The sequence below is a fragment of the Pipistrellus hanaki genome (genome assembly GCF_964339955.1).
Source record: "Pipistrellus hanaki genome assembly, chromosome: 4".
Lineage (NCBI taxonomy): Eukaryota > Metazoa > Chordata > Mammalia > Chiroptera > Vespertilionidae > Pipistrellus > Pipistrellus hanaki.
The window spans coordinates 93,129,666-93,147,340 of record NC_140506.1 but is presented as its reverse complement, the minus strand read 5'-3'; the positions used below and the strand labels follow the sequence as shown (position 1 = coordinate 93,147,340).

At 54.2% G+C, this 17,675-nt stretch overlaps 3 protein-coding genes across 7 annotated transcripts in view; 2 read left to right on the top strand and 1 right to left on the bottom strand.

Annotated features, from left to right (window-relative positions):
• Positions 1-2,355, top strand: part of RAB40C (RAB40C, member RAS oncogene family) — a 30,280-nt gene extending 27,925 nt beyond the window's left edge. For all 4 annotated transcript variants that reach the window (XM_084881750.1, XM_084881751.1, XM_084881748.1 and 1 more), the window contains one exon: positions 604-2,355. In XM_084881750.1, coding sequence (XP_084737876.1) covers positions 604-884 — 281 coding nt within the window. In that variant the 3' untranslated portion in view covers positions 885-2,355. The remainder of the gene's footprint in view (positions 1-603) is intronic.
• A 1,082-nt stretch (positions 2,356-3,437) lies between these two features.
• On the top strand, positions 3,438-5,904 carry WFIKKN1 (WAP, follistatin/kazal, immunoglobulin, kunitz and netrin domain containing 1). Its single transcript, XM_084881747.1, has 2 exons — positions 3,438-3,736; positions 4,342-5,904. The coding sequence occupies exons 1-2, from the start codon at positions 3,566-3,568 to the stop codon at positions 5,812-5,814; spliced, it is 1,644 nt and encodes a 547-aa protein (XP_084737873.1). The 5' UTR covers positions 3,438-3,565; the 3' UTR covers positions 5,815-5,904.
• Positions 5,905-6,336: 432 nt separating this feature from the next.
• On the bottom strand, positions 6,337-7,954 carry METTL26 (methyltransferase like 26). 2 transcript variants are annotated; one of them, XM_084881752.1, is made up of 6 exons: positions 7,698-7,952; positions 7,405-7,567; positions 7,139-7,198; positions 6,789-6,856; positions 6,632-6,710; positions 6,337-6,561 (listed from the first exon to the last, which is right to left on the bottom strand). In XM_084881752.1, the coding sequence occupies exons 1-6, from the start codon at positions 7,892-7,894 to the stop codon at positions 6,514-6,516; spliced, it is 615 nt and encodes a 204-aa protein (XP_084737878.1). In that variant the 5' UTR covers positions 7,895-7,952; the 3' UTR covers positions 6,337-6,513. The 2 variants fall into 2 exon arrangements, with proteins under 2 accessions (XP_084737878.1, XP_084737879.1); XM_084881753.1 differs by lacking the exons at positions 6,789-6,856; positions 7,405-7,567 and having other exon boundaries at positions 7,698-7,954.
• Positions 7,955-17,675: the final 9,721 nt, after the last annotated feature.

The following is a 17,675-nucleotide window of genomic DNA, read 5'->3' as shown; positions in this document are numbered from 1 at the left end:
CCCTCATGCTAGGGGTGGTGACGTGTCTCAGAGCAAGCAGGGGAACGACTTCTAATCCTGTGTACTTCCCTGTCCTTCAGCTGCTCAAGCCCTGGCCACCCAGAGCTGCCAGGGATAGCTAGTGTTCCCAGAGGCTTCAGTCTCCTGCGGTGCTGGGGGCAGAGCTGGCTAAGCCCTCAGAAGTGGGGTCCCCAAGGACATTTCTCAGTATGCAGCTGTAGGGAGAAAGCAGGAGCAGAGTGCCATCCAGGGGCTGCACCCAGTGGTGCCTGGCACCAAGTAGGGCAATGGAATACCCAAGGTCCTGGTTTGGAAACCTCCATCCCCCATGAGTGTCACTTGTGCTCATCTGGCCAGATGACAGCTTGTCCCTTCCTGTCCTCCCCCCCTCAGGTCCTTAGGCTCTGAGCATCTCACCGTCTTTCCATTCTGAACGTCCCCATAATCGGACCGCCCTCCCCATGGTCTGACCCTCTCCATGGCCCGCCCCTGCCATATCTGATCCTTTTCCCATCTGACACCTCCCCCACCACTGACCCCTTTCCCCTACGGTTTGTTTTGACCCCAGTCATCTGACTCCCCGTCTCTGACCACTCCCCACAGTGTTCAGCCTGCAGGATCTCTGCTGCCGCGCCATCGTCTCCTGCACTCCCGTGCACCTCATCGACAAGCTCCCACTGCCTGTCACCATCAAGAGCCACCTCAAGTCCTTCTCGATGGCCAACGGCATGAACGCCGTGATGATGCATGGGCGTTCCTACTCGCTGGCCAGTGGGGCGGGGGGTGGCGGCAGCAAGGGCAACAGCCTCAAGAGGTCTAAGTCCATTCGTCCCCCCCAGAGCCCACCCCAGAACTGCTCCAGGAGCAACTGCAAGATCTCCTAGCAGGGGAGGCAGGCACCGCCCATCCGGACACGCTTGGGGAGTCAGGTCTCAGGCTTGGGAAAGCTCCTTGCTGGGCACTCGGGCGGCACCATGTACAGGGAAGACTTTGGCCACATGACCCCTCCTGAGAGCGCGGGGCCCACCTCGTAGGCAGGTGGTCTCAGCCAGAGGAGCCCTGTAGGACAGCAGAGGCTGGGCCTCGAAACAAGCCCGAGTCCCCACGTGCTGTTCCTGGTCCCACCTCGAGGGAACTGTCCTAGGGTCCCGTGGGGCCTGGCTCACTTATTTATATAGAAGACATTTCACCACTTTTATACCTTTTTAAAGGGCCGACAGGGAAGCCTTAATGCAGCCATGGGGCGGGCTCATGTCTGCCTGTGGGGATGAACTTTGGGACATTGGAGGGTGGAACCGGAGGCAAAGATGGGAAGGAATCTGCCGTCACACTTCACATGGGGTGTGGACTGTGCAAGGCCCAGTGGGGCACATGCAGCTCTGGGCAGCACTCTTGGACCCCGCTACCTGTGCCAGCCTCTCTGAGTGTTGTGCCTACCGCACAGTACTGGCCAGTGGTGCGGGGGTGGGCCCGGCAGTCTGCACAGTGGGGTGATGTTCCTGTGTGTCATGGAGCCGTGGACTCCAAGCAGAAGGTCAATGTTTCTGGGAAAAGAGAAGTGGAGACACTTTTACACGTTGCTGTGAGATGGACTCTGCATCCGTGTGTGAAGGTGCAGAGCTGTCTGTGGGCAATGCATACTTGAGGGGTTGCCAGGTGCTCTGCAGCTTTGGACTGAGTCTTGGCCCACTCGCCTCGGCGCCTGGACCCCACTTTTGCCAGCTTCTGTTCCCTGACCTTGGTTATCACCCCATAGCTGCTCCTCACCTGGCATCGCCCCTCTTTGAGGTCACATGTCACCAGAACCCAGTTCTTAGTGACGCCACCTGGAGCAGTCACAGCAGTGGACCTCCTCCATGATCTGGCAGCCAACCCTGGGCTGGAGGCCTTCATTCCTTCCACCTGCCTGGCTGGTGACATGACCACCAGTCACACTGGTGCTCGACTCTACCTCCTGCTGGGCTCCCCTGGGCCTGAGATCCCCTGAGACTCCTCTGTGGAGGAGCCCTGTGCCTGCTGTTCTGGGAGGCAGCTGGGCAGGGGTCTGTGGCCCTTGTGAGCAGCGGTGCCTGGGGGCCCTGCCCAAGGCCTCGCCACCAGCAGGGTCAGGCAGAGGAGGCCCTGCCTGTCCTGTCCTGCCAACGGAGCCCCTTTCTTTGTATTCTGAACCAAATAACATGGACTTTGATGTGAGGGTGTGGACGGTCCCGCGTTCACCACATAAACACTACCCTTTGCTGCTGACACTCGCACCATTCCTGAGCTCATTTTGGACGGTTTTTGTTTCTTTGTACAGTAAATGTAAGCTCTGACCTCCAGGCTACATTTTATGTGAATTAAAGTCTCTGGTTTTAACTGGCTGGTCAGTTGGAAGAGTGGGATGGGTCTGCACACATGATGGGTCCAGGGCTGCTCTGTCAATCCCACCACCCCTATAACTAGTCTTGTTGACTGGTACACATGGTGGCCCCTGGGGCCAAGAGTGGTTGTACCAGCCCTGGACACTGGGATGAGCTATTTCGCTGGTGAGGCAGGCAGCCTCCCAGCCTGTGCTTCCCTGTACGGCAGTAAAGCAGAGGGCTGGCGGGATCACCTGTTCCCTGCTGCCCCCAAAGGCTGGAGTCTGGGATCCTGAACCTGGGAAGCTGAGCCCTCACTGGGGCTTTGGTGGGGCATAACCACTCGGGTTCACTGCTGCCTGGGAGGGCGGTGAGCACGGAGCAGGGATTTGGTGGAGACGGTGGGCCGTCCCCTGACACACACTCCAGCCCAGGACCATCTCACTGCACATTACCCCCACCTCAGGCTGCAGCTTTGTGGGAGGGTTCTGGGCCTTGAGCCCCGTCCAAAGTCTGGCCCACTGGCCCCCATGCCTGAGGCCCCCTCCCAGGGCAGATCAATGGCGTCCTCTGCACCTGGGGTGTCTTTTGGTCTCATTCTGACCAGACCAGGCTCTTATTACCCTGCCTCCTGGGTCAGAAGGTCAGACGCAGGGTCATGGGACGTTTTCCATCCAGTCTTAAAGCAGATGCTCCTGGGGCCCCAGACCCCAGGAAAGGGTTTGGGAGGGCAGATTCTGGCGGTCCCTGTGTTTGATCTCCCTTCCCCCTCCTTCCGGGTCCTGAATCCAAGCTGGGAGGGTCTGTGAGGCTGCTTTGATCCCCTGAGCCCGGAGCCTGGAGGGGGGAGGGCCTCCAGTTACAGTGTTCCCTACCCTCCCCACTCTGACCACAGCCAGCCCTTCTCCGCCCCTCAGTTACCCTGGTGGCCAGTGTCTCCTTGCTCCTGGGCCTCAGCCCCTCCCCCACCACGCCCCCTGCCCTCTTAACCACAGAGAGCCAAGCTGGGAAGGGGTCTTGCCAGAGCTCAGATCTGGAATCACAAGACTGTTAGAGGGAGCATCTGCTGTGGGCTCAGACCTTGGGAGCCAACGAGGACCCAGAGGATCGGTCAGGGGCCCATGGTCAGGGTGCTGACCACAGGCCTGGGAGGGTGGATGCCTGAAGGGATCAGGGCCTGAAGGGCTGGCAGCCACACACCCCCACCCTCTGGGCCGGTGGTCCCCATGTCAGCCCAGAGGCTGCTTCTACTGCTGCTCCTCATGGTTGGGCTGACCTCAGGGGCCAGCCTGCTGCAGGGGCCCGGAAGCCACTCAGGCGTGTGCCCCAACCAGCTCAGCCCAAACCTGTGGGTGGACGCCCAGAGCACCTGTGAGCGCGAGTGCACCGGGGACCAGGTGAGTGTGGGCACCACCCCCACCCACCCCGGTGGGAGTCCCAGGGAATTAGGGTGGCACGGGGGGAGCCCAGATCCTACCCCTGACCCCCAGCCTTTGGCGTCTCCTTACGCTTCTCCCACAGGGGGTTTCAGGCCAGGCTCCCGTGAGGGTCTTAAGGAACATTCCTCTTGGCCCTCATCGCCCATCAGACCCTGGGGCTGGTTGTTCTCAGGACCAGCCAGGGAGAAAGGCAGGGGCCACGTGTGGATGGCCCTTTGCAGCCTGGCCTGGCCATGCATCCCCTGAAGTGGCCTTGAGCATGCTGCCCATCCTCCCTGGGCCTCAGTTTCTTCTTCTGTACTATGGGAATAATGATTAAACCTGCTTTGAGGGGTGGGGATCTGAGGATTCAGTGAGATGACACACAGGACTTATCAGTGAGGCAACTGGAATAGCACTGGATGGAAATTTGTGCAAGCCTGCGGGGCTCTCCAGAGGGAAAATAGGCTCAGGGGGCTGCATTAGGGGCACCCCAACCTAGCAATGCCAGAGCCCCATGTGAGGCCGGGAGTGTTCCGCTGCCTACTGAGCTCCCCCTCACCCCCCCACCCACCCCCTTCCAGGACTGCCTGGCCACTGAGAAGTGCTGCACCAACGTGTGTGGGCTGCAGAGCTGTGTGGCTGCCCGATTTCCTGAGGGTGGCCTGGCCACACCTGCACTGGTGGCGTCGTGCGAGGGCTTCTCATGCCCACAGCAGGGCTCAGACTGCGACATCTGGGACGGGCAGCCTGTGTGCCGCTGCCGTGACCGTTGTGAGAAGGAACCCAGCTTCACTTGTGCCTCAGATGGCCTCACCTACTATAACCGCTGCTACATGGATGCGGAGGCCTGCCTGCGTGGCCTCCACCTGCACGTCGTGCCCTGCAAACACATCCTCACCTGGCCGCCCAGCAGCCCAGGACCACCCGAGACCACTGCCCGCCCGACACCCGGGGACACCCCGGTGCCACCTGCCCTCTACAGCAACCCTTCCCCGCAGGTGGTGTATGTGGGGGGCACCGCCAGCCTCCACTGCGATGTCAGTGGCCGCCCGCCGCCCGCCGTGACCTGGGAGAAGCAGAGTGAGCAGCGGGAGAACCTCATCATGCGGCCAGACCAGATGTACGGCAATGTGGTGGTCACCAGCATCGGGCAGCTGGTGCTCTACAACGCCCGGCCTGAGGATGCCGGCCTCTACACCTGCACCGCCCGCAACACCGCCGGCCTGCTGCGGGCCGACTTCCCCCTCTCTGTGGTCCAGCGGGATCCGGCCAGGGACGGGGCCCCCGGCGCCCCTGCTGAGTGCCTGCCCCAAGCGCAGGCCTGTGCCAGCCCCCTCTCCAGCCATGTCCTCTGGCACTTCGATCCACAGCGGGGGGGTTGCATGACCTTCCAAGTTAGCAGCTGTGACGGAGGCACCCAGGGCTTTGAGACCTATGAGGAGTGCCAGCAAGCCTGTGCCCACGGGCCAGGGGATAACTGTGTGCTGCCAGCCGTGCAGGGCCCCTGCCAAGGCTGGGAGCCACGCTGGGCCTACAGCCCACTGCTACAGCAGTGCCACCCCTTCGTGTACGGTGGCTGTGAAGGCAACAGCAACAACTTTGAGAGCCAAGAGAGCTGTGAGGATGCCTGCCCCGTGCCGCGCATGCCACCCTGCCGGGCCTGCCGCCTCAGGAGCAAGCTGGCGCTGAGCTTGTGCCGCAGTGACTTTGCCATCGTAGGGCGACTCACAGAAGTGCTGGAGGAGTCCGAGGCTGGCGGCGGCAGCATTGCCCGTGTGGCCCTAGATGACGTGCTCAAGGATGACAAGATGGGCCTCAGGTTCTTGGGCACCAAGTACCTGGAGGTGACACTGAGTGGCATGGACTGGGCCTGCCCCTGCCCCAATGTGACAGCAGGTGATGGTCCGCTGGTCATTATGGGGGAAGTGCGAGACGGTGTGGCTGTCCTGGATGCTGGCAGCTACGTCCGTATCGCCAGCGAGAAGCGCATCAAGAAGATCTCAGAGCTGCTGGAGAAGAGGGCCTGCGAGCTGCTCAACCGCTTCCAGGACTAGCCCCACCGACCTAGAGCACTGCCTGCCCTGTCCTCCAGCCCGCCCAGTCCCTGCCTCTCACCCCCCACTCCCCAATAAAAGCATTTCCCAGGAGAGACATCATGGCTGCTGGTGCTGAGCCTCCCAGGGTTACCATCCTTCTCCCATCCAACCTGTAATCCAGCTGGGTCCCGCCTCCACACTGGTGTTCAGGCTCTAGTCCACGGTCATCCTGGAGCACTAGTTCCCTCCTGGGGAGACTCCTGTCTCCCTCTAAGAGCACAAGCCAGGACTAGGTCCAGGGGTGGGTGCCACCTCTGGTGGCAGGAGGGCCATGCAGCCAGTTCGGTCCTGCCTCAGCAGCCCCTGTCTTCTCCCTTCTTTGCTGTGCAAGTGGAACAGCCGGGTCTAGGATGTCCATACGCCCTGACCCCATAGACCAGGCCTCTCCTGCCCCCAGGAATGGAGGGAGCCCTTGGAGACAGCCTGCCCACCCAGCCCCATCTAGGGTGCTCCCAGGAAGAGGCGTAGTGGCACCAGCAATAGGATAGCAGGAAACACTTTATTCCCAGGCTCTCTGCAGCCCCGCGGCCACTGACCGAGAGCCCCCAGAATGGGCAAGGCCAGTCTGCATGGCCTGGTCCAGGAAGGCAGGGGCTGGCTATCTGGGTTTGTCCCAGAAGAGGCCTCACCGAGGACATAGGCATGCAGGAAGAAGGGTTACTCTTTCCGGAAAATCAGGCATTTGTTGTTGGCTGGCATATCCACCTAGGAGAGTTGCTTTGGCTGGAGAAGCTGCCCAGGGAGGCCACCCAGTCCCCCAGGCCTTCCCACCTACCATCTTCTCCAAGAGAAGGCCGTTGGCCCGGCCCAGGCCCTCCAGGAAGGCCGTGTCCCGCAGCCCCCACTCTGGGTTCCTGCGGGGGGAAGAGGTAGTTAGGAGTCGCCCAACTAACCTGCCTTCCCAAGTAAGGCCTCGCACCACCAGCTCTAACCTGCATCTGAGCGACAGGTCGAAGTCCACATTACTCTGGGGAGAGATCTTCCCATTGACAGCGTAGGGCTGTGGAGACAGAGGGACACAGCTCTGCCCACAGCCCCAGGGTCAGCCAGCCACTGGGCAGACTTCCAGGCTGTGCCCAGAGGATGAAAGGACACACTTCCCCTGCTCCCATGAGCCTAGGGGGTGTGGGGAGACGGGGAGGTCTGGGCCTGTTCCAATGGTGGCAGGTAGCAGTGGAGAAAATCCTGAGACAGGAGGGAAGGAGACTAGAAAAGAGGGGACGGCTGAGGCTGGTTGGGATTACAGGGCTAGGGGAATTCCATGCCCTGCAGGAGCACTCACCCCATAGGTGATGAGCAGCGCCTTGGGTTTGAGCAGGTGTCCTGCTGCTCTGAAGAGGCCCTAGGGAGGGAGAGGCAGGAGGGCAGTGAGGAACTTTACCCAGGTCTCCAACAGAGCTCTGGGCTGGGGGGTTGGAGGCTCAACCTGAACTCCCCAGGCCTCAGTGCCTTATGAAATGGGGCAAACCTGGCACCCAATGCAGGGGTGAGGGTGCCCCCTGAGGCAGGTACTGGTCCTGGGGGTGGCTCGCTTCCGCTCCCACAGACCTCGGTGCAGTTCAGGGGGCTGATATGGGCCATGTTGATGCAGAGCAGCAGGTCCAGCGACTGCGGCAGGATCCCGCCCCATTTCTCCCAACCCCAGGTCGCGTCCAGGTACAGCGGAGCCTTCACGTTGGACAATCCCTGGGCTTGAATGGTGGCCGAGATGCTGTCGGAGGGGCAGCCCGTGAGTGGGGGTGGCCTGTGCAACCGCGCTCACAGCAGTCACATTGGCTCGAGAAGCCGGGATGGCAGGGCGAGGCCCACTTTGATCACCCGGGGTCCCGTCTTCCCCGCACCTGTCCAAGCAGCGCTGGTCCACGTCAGACGGCTGCCACTCTGCAAGGGGGAAGGCCCGCCCGAAGTGGGCCGCATGCTGGCCGGAGCCCGAGGCCACTTCAAGCACGCGAATGCCGTGCTGAGCCGGGTCCAAATACTGCCGCAGAACGCGCAAAATTGGTTCCTTGTTCCGCTCGGCGGCCGCAGCCAAAAGCATCGCGACGCCACAGCTGGTCCTCCCAGAGCGGCCGCTGCAAGGCCCGCCGGGAGTTGTAGTCAGGCAGTCGGGAAGCCCGCCCTCCGCGAAGCATTCCCCCACGGACTACAGTTCCCAGGAGGTCCGGTGCAGCAGCTTAAAGGGCCCGCATCATCCGGGAGGCCCTAGGGAGCCGCTGCCCCTGCGGTGACTCAGGCGGAGAGTTTGGGTCGCTGGTGTGTAGGTGCTCCTCAGCTCAGCACTCCGTCGCCGTGGCTGCCCTAACATTTTCATAGCACTTGTGACTCTGAAATGGCCTCGTTCGTGCTTGCACCGGTTTTCTCTCGTCTGGAAATTTCTGCTGTCACCGACAGCTTTTTGAGATGGGGGGAAGAAAAAAAAAAAAAACTAAAAAGACTAAGTGCGCCGCCCGGGAATCGAACCCGGGTCGCAAGAATGGGAATCTTGCATGATACCACTACACCAGCGGCGCTTGTTGGTTCTGCGTGGCTCGCGAGACCTAGGAGTTTATGACGCAACCTCCCCCGGCTCAAAAAATGTCATAATGCGTGCGCCGCGCCGCGCCGCCCCTGCGGCCGCAACCTGGAGGAGGCGGGTCCGGCGGCTGAGCCGGCAGCGAGGGTGGGAATGCCGCTGGACCCGGTCCGCGATGGTGGCAGGTCTCACTATGTCGCTTGGAAGCTGGAACCATTTGCTGTTATTAACAAGCCCCTTCCAGGCTTAGCTGGTTTACACCAATGAGGTGACTCTTGGAGGATGAGAGCTGGTTGCCAGAGGAGTATGTGATTATATATAATGATTATATATTTGATTATATATAATATGTGATTATCTAGAGCTTGGAACTTTCTTCCCTGCTCATGACTTCCTTGGAGGTTGAGGGGCTGGAGACTGAGCTGGTCAACCAATGACCAATGACTTAACCAACCAGCCTGTGTAATGGAACTTCCATAAAAACCCTAAATGAAGGGGTTTGGAGACCCCGGTTGGTGAACACGTGGGGGTGCTGGGAAGGTGGTGCTCCTGGAGAGGGCATGGGAGCCCCAAATCCTCCCCACGGCTCCCCATGCGTCTCTTCTACCTGCTGTTCCCGCCTGTATTCTTTTTTTATAGCAAAGGTGGAGATTTACTGAAGAACAAGTACAGACTCCCGTGTAGGGAGAGCCCCACTGAGTTCCTTTTTCCCTGTGGCTGATAAAGGCTGCAGAGCCTGGTGCCTTGATAGCCCCTCTGATTGGTCAATGTTCCTTCAGGCTGGTTACTACAGTAACTCCTGGGCTCAAAGGTGGAACCTCACATGGGGCAAGTAAACATAATTTAATCCTGGATCAACCAAAAACCCATATAAATTTTAAACTTAAAAAAAAGGGAAAAATGAAGTTATATCTGAGGGGGTTTTTTTGTTTGTTTGTTTTGCAAAAAAAAAAAAAAAAAAAAAAAGGCAGGATGACTTGTGAGCTTCAGCAAGTGGCGAGGTCATGGAGTTTCTTTGTTAGTTTGCTTTTCTCACTTGATGCAGAGGTGAGAGAATCTTCAGGAAAGAATGCTTGATACTTTTTTTTAATATATTTTGTTGATTTTTTACAGAGAGGAAGAAAGAGGGATAGTTAGAAACATCAATGAGAGAGAATCATTGATCAGCTGCCTCTTGCACACCCCCTACTGGGGATGTGCCTGCAACCAAGGTACATGCCCTTGACCGGAATCGAACCTGGGACCTACACTCTAGCCACTGAGCCAAACCCGTTTCAGAAAGAATGCTTGATACTTGCTCTTCCTGCTGATACCAAATTTTTGGACTGGAACCCGGATTCTTTATAATAAAGTGCGATGGAATTGAAGAATGAATCCACGGACAGAAAAGTGGTATAGCAAAGATGGAGATGAATTGAAGAACAAGTACAGACCCCCATGTAGAGAGAGGGAAGAGTCCCACGGAACTGACTCCCACGTGGGGAGGGGGAAGAGACCCCCACTTGTATCCTTTTTAAGAAATATATATTTTATTGATTTTTACAGAGAGGAAGGGAGAGGGATAGAAAGCCAGAAACATGGATGAGAGAGAAACATCGATCAGCTGCCTCCTGCACACCCCTTACCGGGGATGTGCCCACAACCAAGGTACATGCTTTTCACCGGAATCGAACCCAGGACCCTTCAGACCGCAGGCTGATGCTCTATCCACTGAGCCAAACCCAATAAGGCTCCCCTTCCCTTCCCCCCTCCTTTCCCCCCTCCCTCCCCTTCCACCTGTATTCTTTTTGTGTGTTTTTTTTTAATTCCATTGTTTCTGACTTATATTTTATTGATTTTTTACAGAGAGGAAGGGAGAGAGATAGAGAGCTAGAAACATTGATGAGAGAGATACATCGACCAGCTGCCTCCTGCACTCCCCCCACTGCGAATGTGCCCGCAACCAACGTACATGCCCCTGACTGGAATCGAACCCGGGACCCCTCAGTCTGCAGACGGACGCTTCACCACTGAGCCAAACCGGCCTCGGCATACCGCCTGTATTCTTTATAGTAAACCAGTGAACATATATAAAGCATGTCTCTAAGTTCCGTGAGCCTTCCTAATTATGGAATCCAAGGAGGTCAGTCATGGGAACCCCAATCTATAGCTGGCATCCTGGACTTGTGACTTGGGTCTGAAATTGGGCGGTCATGTGGGACTGAGCCCTTAGCCTACGGGTCTGCCCTAAGGCCGGGCAGTTAGTGTCAGAATTAAGTTACAGGACAACCAGTTGGTGTCTGCAGAGAACTGGAGAATTACTTGGTGAGGAAAACCTGTACATTTGGTGTCAGGCATTACAATAAATATAGGAAAGTAAGTTTTCCTCTCGCCCTATGTCCATTCAGAGGGGAGGAGCCGGAGACTGGCCCATCTGCCTGCGTCCCCTGTGTCATATGGGCTGCTGTAAAGCACTGCCCAAATGCCCAGCAGCGATGGCTGTTTAATGGCACTGATCTCAGGTTGGTAACTACCTGCCACATCCGCCCCTTTTGGCTGGAGCTGTGAGCCAACATCCACCCTCAGCAACCGCCAAGCTCTGAACCTGGCACAGAAGCAGTGGCAGCCTTTGCTGCAGTGTGTGAGTGTGTGCATGATCGAGCCTGTGTGAATGCGTGTGAGCGCATGAGAGAACACCGGAGCTTATGTGAGCACACATTTTCTGCAACATCGTGGATGTGAGTCAGACTCTGGGCGGACCCCCAGGAGTGCCCACACTGCATACTTCCCTCTGGTCTTGACCTTAGGTCTCCGTCCAGGGCCTTGCTGCTTCCCTCTTTGATGGAGGCAGATGTAATTTGAGAGTCCGCACCAGTGATGTCGTTTTCTTGTTTTTGTTTTTGTTTTTAATATATTTTATTGATTTTTTTACAGAGAGGAAGAGAGGAAGAGAGAGTGATAGAGAGTTAGAAACATCGATGAGAGAATCACCGATCAGCTGCCTCTTGCACACCCTCTACTTGGGGATGTGCCACAGCCAAGATACATGCCCTTGACTGGAATCTAACTGGGACCCTTCGGTCTGGTCTGCAGGCCGATGCTTTACCACTGAGCCAAACCGGTTTCAGCCAGTGATGTCCCTGAACAGTCTCTCCGCACAGAGGAAGGCCAGGGAGGTGGGGATGGGGCGGCAGACCTTGCAGAGCTGACTGGGGTTCCTGCCGGTTCAAGAGAAAGAAGCTGAGTTTTGGGGGGGCTCTGGCTGGGCCCATCCCATGCCCTTTGGATGCCAACCTTTGTCCCCCAAGCCAGGGAGAGTCTTGTGTTCACAGTTGTGTCCTGGGAGCAGTGAGGCTGGCAGCTGCCCCTACCACCTGGGCTTCATCCCTCCTCAGTTCCCCCTGCTCCCCGGGCTCAGGGTCTCTCACCTCACACCCCTGCAGCCCTGCTTGATCTGTGCCTCCTCCCCTCCCATTGGTCAGGACCATTCCAACTGGGCTGGTATCCTGGGGCCCTTCTCAGGTCTCTGGACCAACCTTTGACCTCAGACTAAGCCTGTGGGCAGGGCCAGGATATGACAGCCTTGGGGCTTGGCCACCAGAGGGCTCAGAGGCTGGGCCTGTCTGCCTGTTAATGGCCCCTCCTTCCCCCTTATCCGGGCTGGCCAGAGGGGGTGCCTGGGGATGAGGAGTCTAGGAAAGCTTGTGCCACACAATAAGCAGAGGGGAGAGGAGAGAGGGGTGTAGCAGGAACAGACCAGCAGGAGGAACCCCTCACCCCACCTGCTCTGTGCTGAGACCCTCCCAGGCCACCCTCTGCACCTGTGTGGGGGTGACAGGCCTGCTGGGACCCTCGAGGAAGCTTGCATCCCAGTGGTGGGTGGGCTGTCTTTCCTCTCACGTGCCTCACTCACGGCCCTTTAGCTCTGCACCCCGTCCTAAGCAAAGTTCAAGGTCAAATGCCTTCCTCCCCGCTACCTCCTCAGGCTGGGCTGGGCCTGTGACCCTGAGAGGCAAGAGGAGGGCTGGGCCCCAGGCAAGAACATGTCCAGGAGTCAAGGATTCTTTCCACCCTGAGGCGCCTTCCCTACCCCCAGCAGCATCAAGGCCAGCGTGTTCCTGCACCAGCTGTCGGGCTGTCCTGGCCTTTCTGGTGGCCTTGAGCATGGCTCACTCACACTGGGGAGACACCACAGGGGGAGGCGTGGGAGGAGGGCCTGTGTCCTGAGAGTCTGTGTCCTGGAGCTAGGTCCCGGAGCTAGGTCCCGGAGGAAGGCATTTGACCTTGAACTTTGCTTAGGACAGGGTGCAGAGCTAAAGGGCCCTGTGTGAGGCACATAACAGGAAAGACAGCCTGGGAGGGACTCGGCACAGTATGCTTTTATTGATTTCAGAGAGAGGAAGGGAGAGAAACATTTATGAGAGAGCTCAAACATCCATCAGCTGGCTGCCTCCTGCACAGCCACAGTGGGGACCGAGTTTACAACCCAGACACTGTGTTGAGCGTCTGCCCCCTGGTGGTCAGTGCACGTCATAGTGACCGGTGGTTCCTCTGTTCAGTCGATTTGCATATTAGCCTTTTATCGTATAGGATCACAAGCTCAAAGGGGCTAACTTGTGATTTTTCTTTAGGTGCAGCTCTCATTTGCATGAGGCCTATGGGTAACATAGATACCCAGGTTCGCAGACACCCTGAAGTTCTTGGCATAGCTTGGCTAGAGTCCCTTTTAGGGTTTGGTTAGCTCTTTGTACCTTATCTGAGGATTAAGGTCGCCATAATTAGTGTAAGTGATAGCTGATTCCTAAAGCTTGAGCTACGAAAGAGGGCCCTTTGTCACTCTGTAAGCTTTTTGGTAGTCCAAACCTGGGTAAGATTTATTTCTTTTAGTAGCTTTTTCTGTTCTCGTAGAAAAGCCTTCAATCCAGAGAATCCAAGATGGCTGCACAGGTAAACACCTAGCCGCAGCCGCACACAACAATTTCAATAAAATACAACTAAAATATAAAATGGACATTACCCAGAACTATAGGAAAGTCGACTGACTGGAAATTCTATAACGAGAAGCAAGGAGAAAACCAGAAGGAAGAGCGGAGGAGCTGTAAAAGCCAAAGGTACAGAGACACGCGGCGCGCGGTGAGGACGGAGCGGAGAGGAAGGGCGGGGCGGCTGATAGTCTGGCTGGCGTTCCCTAGCAGGAAGGAGATAAAAGCTCCGACTGTGCTGGGCCCCAGTTCTGACTGCTCTGAACCCCAGTTCTAGGCCAGACCCCGGGGACCCAGGCTCAAACAGAGGGAGCTGGGCTGTAAGGCAGAACCCCGGGGGAGCGGCGAAAGGAGGTCCCGGAGGCGCGCACATTGCGTGCAGAGAAGGGACGGTCGGCTGTGCCACGGGATTGCCCTGGGGGGGAGGAGACAGGGGCTCCAGACTGCTCTGAACGCCACCTCCAATCCTACTTCCAACTGAACTGAACCCCAGTTCCGGGCTTATTGGGGGAGAGCATAGACTGTTTGGTAGCAGGTGAAAATTGAGGGCACCTTTCTCTCAGAGGTGCTTGCAGTGAGTACTGAAGAACCCTGAGCCTCAGGAGCTGCATAGGGCGGGGCTGAGGGAAGCCAAGGCTGTAGACTCCACCCTGAAACTCCGCCCCATCAGGGAAGCTGCGAAAATTGGACAACGAAATAGATCACAAAGGAAAGAAATGGAGGACAAAAAGCAACTGGATATAGAGTTGAAATCTACGCTTATAAGGTTTTTCAAGAATTTCCTAGAAAAGATCGATAAGACCTATGAGGATATGAAAAGGGATCAATTAGAATTAATAAGGAATCAACGAGAAATGATAAGGGATCAACAAGAAATAAAGAATACATTGTCTGAAATAAAAAATATTATACAGAGTCCTAAAAACAGAATGGAAGATCGCAAGAATCAAGTCAAAGATTTGGAACATAAAGAGCCAGAAGAAGCAAGAAGACAAGAAGACAAGAGAATCCAGAAAATTGAAGATAATGTAAGAAACCTCTGGGACAACTTCAAGCGAACCAACATCAGAATTATGGGGATCCCAGAAGATGAGAGAGAGCAAGATATCAAAAACATACTGAAAGAAATAGTGACAGAAAACTTCCCCCACCTGGTGAAAGAATTAGGCTTACAAGTCCAGGAAGCGCACAGAACTCCAAACAAAAGGAATCCAAAGAGGACCACACCAAGACAAATCATAATTAAAATTCCAAGAGCAAAAGACAAAGAGAGAATATTAAAAGCAGCAAGAGCAAAGAAGGTAGTTACCTATAAAGGAGCACCTAAACGATTGTCAGCTGATTTCTCAACAGAAACCATGCAGGCCAGATGGGAATGGCAAGAAATATTCAAGGTGATGAATAGTAAGAACCTACAGCCAAAGATAATCTATCCAGCAAAGCTATCACTCAGAATTGAAGGTCAGATAAAGAGCTTCACAAATAAAAAAAAGCTAAAGGAGTTCATCACCGCCAAACCAGAATTATATGAATTGCTGAAGGGGATTATTTAGGAAGAGGAAGTAAATAAAGATAAAAATTATGAACAACAAATACGTAACTATCAACAGGTGAATCTAAAAACCAAGGAAATTAAAAAAAAAATCTGATGAACAATATTAACTGTTGAATATAATAGAATCAGAGGTATGGAAGGGGAATGAACTGACAATTCTTGGGGAAAAGGGGAGAGGGGGATGTGGGAAGAGACTGAACATAAACTGTACACCTATGGGTGAGGACAATGGGGGTGGGGAAAGGGCAGAGGGTGGGATGGGAACCTGGTGGAGGAGAGCAATGGGGGGGGGGGGAGAGGAACATTTGTAATAATATGAACAATAAAAATTTATTTAAAAAAAAGAAAAGAAAGAAAAGCCTTCAATCCATCTGGTAAAGGTGTCTACAAACACTCGCAAATATTTAAATGGAGCTTTGGGGGACCTGTGCATGACACCAGCCTGCCAGTCCTCCCAGGGTATTGCCCAGTGTTGTGCTGGGGTCAGGAGGTGAGTCAGGTGATTTTTGGAGGAGAGCACACGCTGTTGGTCACCTCCTTAACAGTCTGATGGAGCCCTTCTCTCACAAACATTGGGAGACAAGGGTGGTGGTAACGTAAAAACATTCAAACCTGTAAAGAACTGTTGTGAGTTTATTTGAGCCCAACTGTTGGTAATTGCTTGGAAGCAGGATCTCAACAGATTGGGATAATGTTCCAGAGAATGGCAGGTTTTCATCTATTTTTATACATTGCCATCAAAGGCGGGGTCATAGGCGGGTTGCATAAAATTCACCGGTGGTAGATTAGAGAGGTGGAAAGAAAAGCGGGGAGACTCCTGGGATTGGATAAAAGCTAAAATGATAGACACCCACGTAGGTGGGCGCAGGACAGCCAACAGTCAACAATTAACATGATAACAACAAAGGAGTTGTGGTGTCAGTTGTGCCCCAATCGTCCTTTGTGGTTCCTTTAGGTCTCTGAGTTTTTTTGTTTGTGTGCGGTTTGTTTTGTTTTGTTTTTTGTTTTTTTGTCTCTAAGTTTGCAAGAGCGCCAGGCAGGCCGCCCCGGAGCTTGTTAGGTTCATCTTCCCCTTAACTGAGCTTATTGTCTTTTTGCATCTGTCATTGAAATGTCAGGGTAACAACTTCCCCTTCTTTTTCTGGACCCCTCAGGGCACAACCCAATGCCCTGGCACCAGGACAGATACCACAAATTTCTTCATTGTTATTACTATCATGTTCATTGTTGACTGTTAGCTATCCTGTACCCACCTGAGAAGAAGTTTGTCTATCATTTCACTCTTTATTCAAGCCCAGAGGTTTTCTCCCGCCTCTCTAGTCTATCACCAATGGAGTCCAGGTAACTCACCTAAGTCCCCTCCTTTGATTGTAATGTATAAAAACAGATGAGCGGAAACTGGTTTGGCTCAGTGGATAGAGCATTGGTCTGCAGACTGAAGGGTCCCGGGTTCGATTCCGGTCAAGGGCATGTACATTGGTTGTGGGCACATCCCCTATAGGGGGTGTGCAGGAGGCAGCTGGTCGATGTTTCTCTCTCATAGATGTTTCTAGTGAAATATAGTGGCAACCATATTTTGGTAAAAACTGCTGTTTGAATTTTAACCCTATTAAGTCTGGCTCCTGCACCTGATTAAACACAGGATATTTACCTCAGCTTCCAGGTGGAGACCTGGAGGCTAAGGCAATTTTCCCTTGCCTGGGACCAGGACCCGAGAGATTGATTCCCACTGACTCAGTAACCTTCAGAGATAGAAACTGTAGATAACCTCTGAGCTGGCTTCTATGTTATTGGCTATTGCAAGATAGGGCCACATTCCAATGTCCAGCAGGATGTGACTAGTGACGACCCTGCGGGCTGACCCCAGTCTTTAGAATGTAGTCTTTAGGATTTAGAATTTAGAACAAAGGAAAATTCCTGTGGTTTGAACCTTTAAAAGGGACTGCCTACCCCTGAAATGGTGCAGTCGTGTGGAGTCCACCCATGTGGTGCTCTTGCGACTGTCTGGCCAGATATTTCAATAAATCCTTGCCTGCTTTTTTAATCAATCTTCAGCCTCCAGTGGTCTTATTTTGAACCCAGGGTTTGACCCCACAACACTAGCTCTCTATCCCTCTCCCTTCCTCTCTGTAAAAAAAAAAAAAAAAAAAAAAAAAAAAAAAAAATCAATAAAATATATTTTTTAAAAATAGATGAAAACCCACCATTCTCGGGAACATTATCCCAATCTGTTCAGATCCTGCTTCCCAGCAATTATTGACAGTTTGGCTCAAATAAACTCACAAAAATTCTTCACAGATTTGAATGTTTTTGCGTTAACAGAAGTTTAGCAATTAGACCCAAATCTGGTGTCTACAGCAGCAGAAGCCAGCTATTCCTAAATATCCCCGAAGCTGTCATTTACTGTGTGGAAAGCCAAGATGGCCTGTTTTGTTTGGGGTGACAGGGTCTAGACTCCTGGGGTAAGTAAATACCCTAAGGTATTGGACCTGCTGAGGTTATTTGGGCCTTTTTGGGAGAAAATTTAAATATATTTTAATTTTTACTTAATTATTTATTAATATATTTTTATTGATTTCAGAGAGGAAGGGAGAGAGAGAGATAGAAACATCGATTGAGCCTGCAACCCTGGCATGTCCCCTTGACCAGAATCAAATCTGGACTCTTCACTCTGCAGGCCAATGCTCTTATCTACTGAGCCAAACTGGCTAGGACCTTTAAAAAAAATTGAAGAAACTTTTTTTAAAAAAATATATTTTATTGATTTTTTACAGAGAGGAAGGAAGAGGGA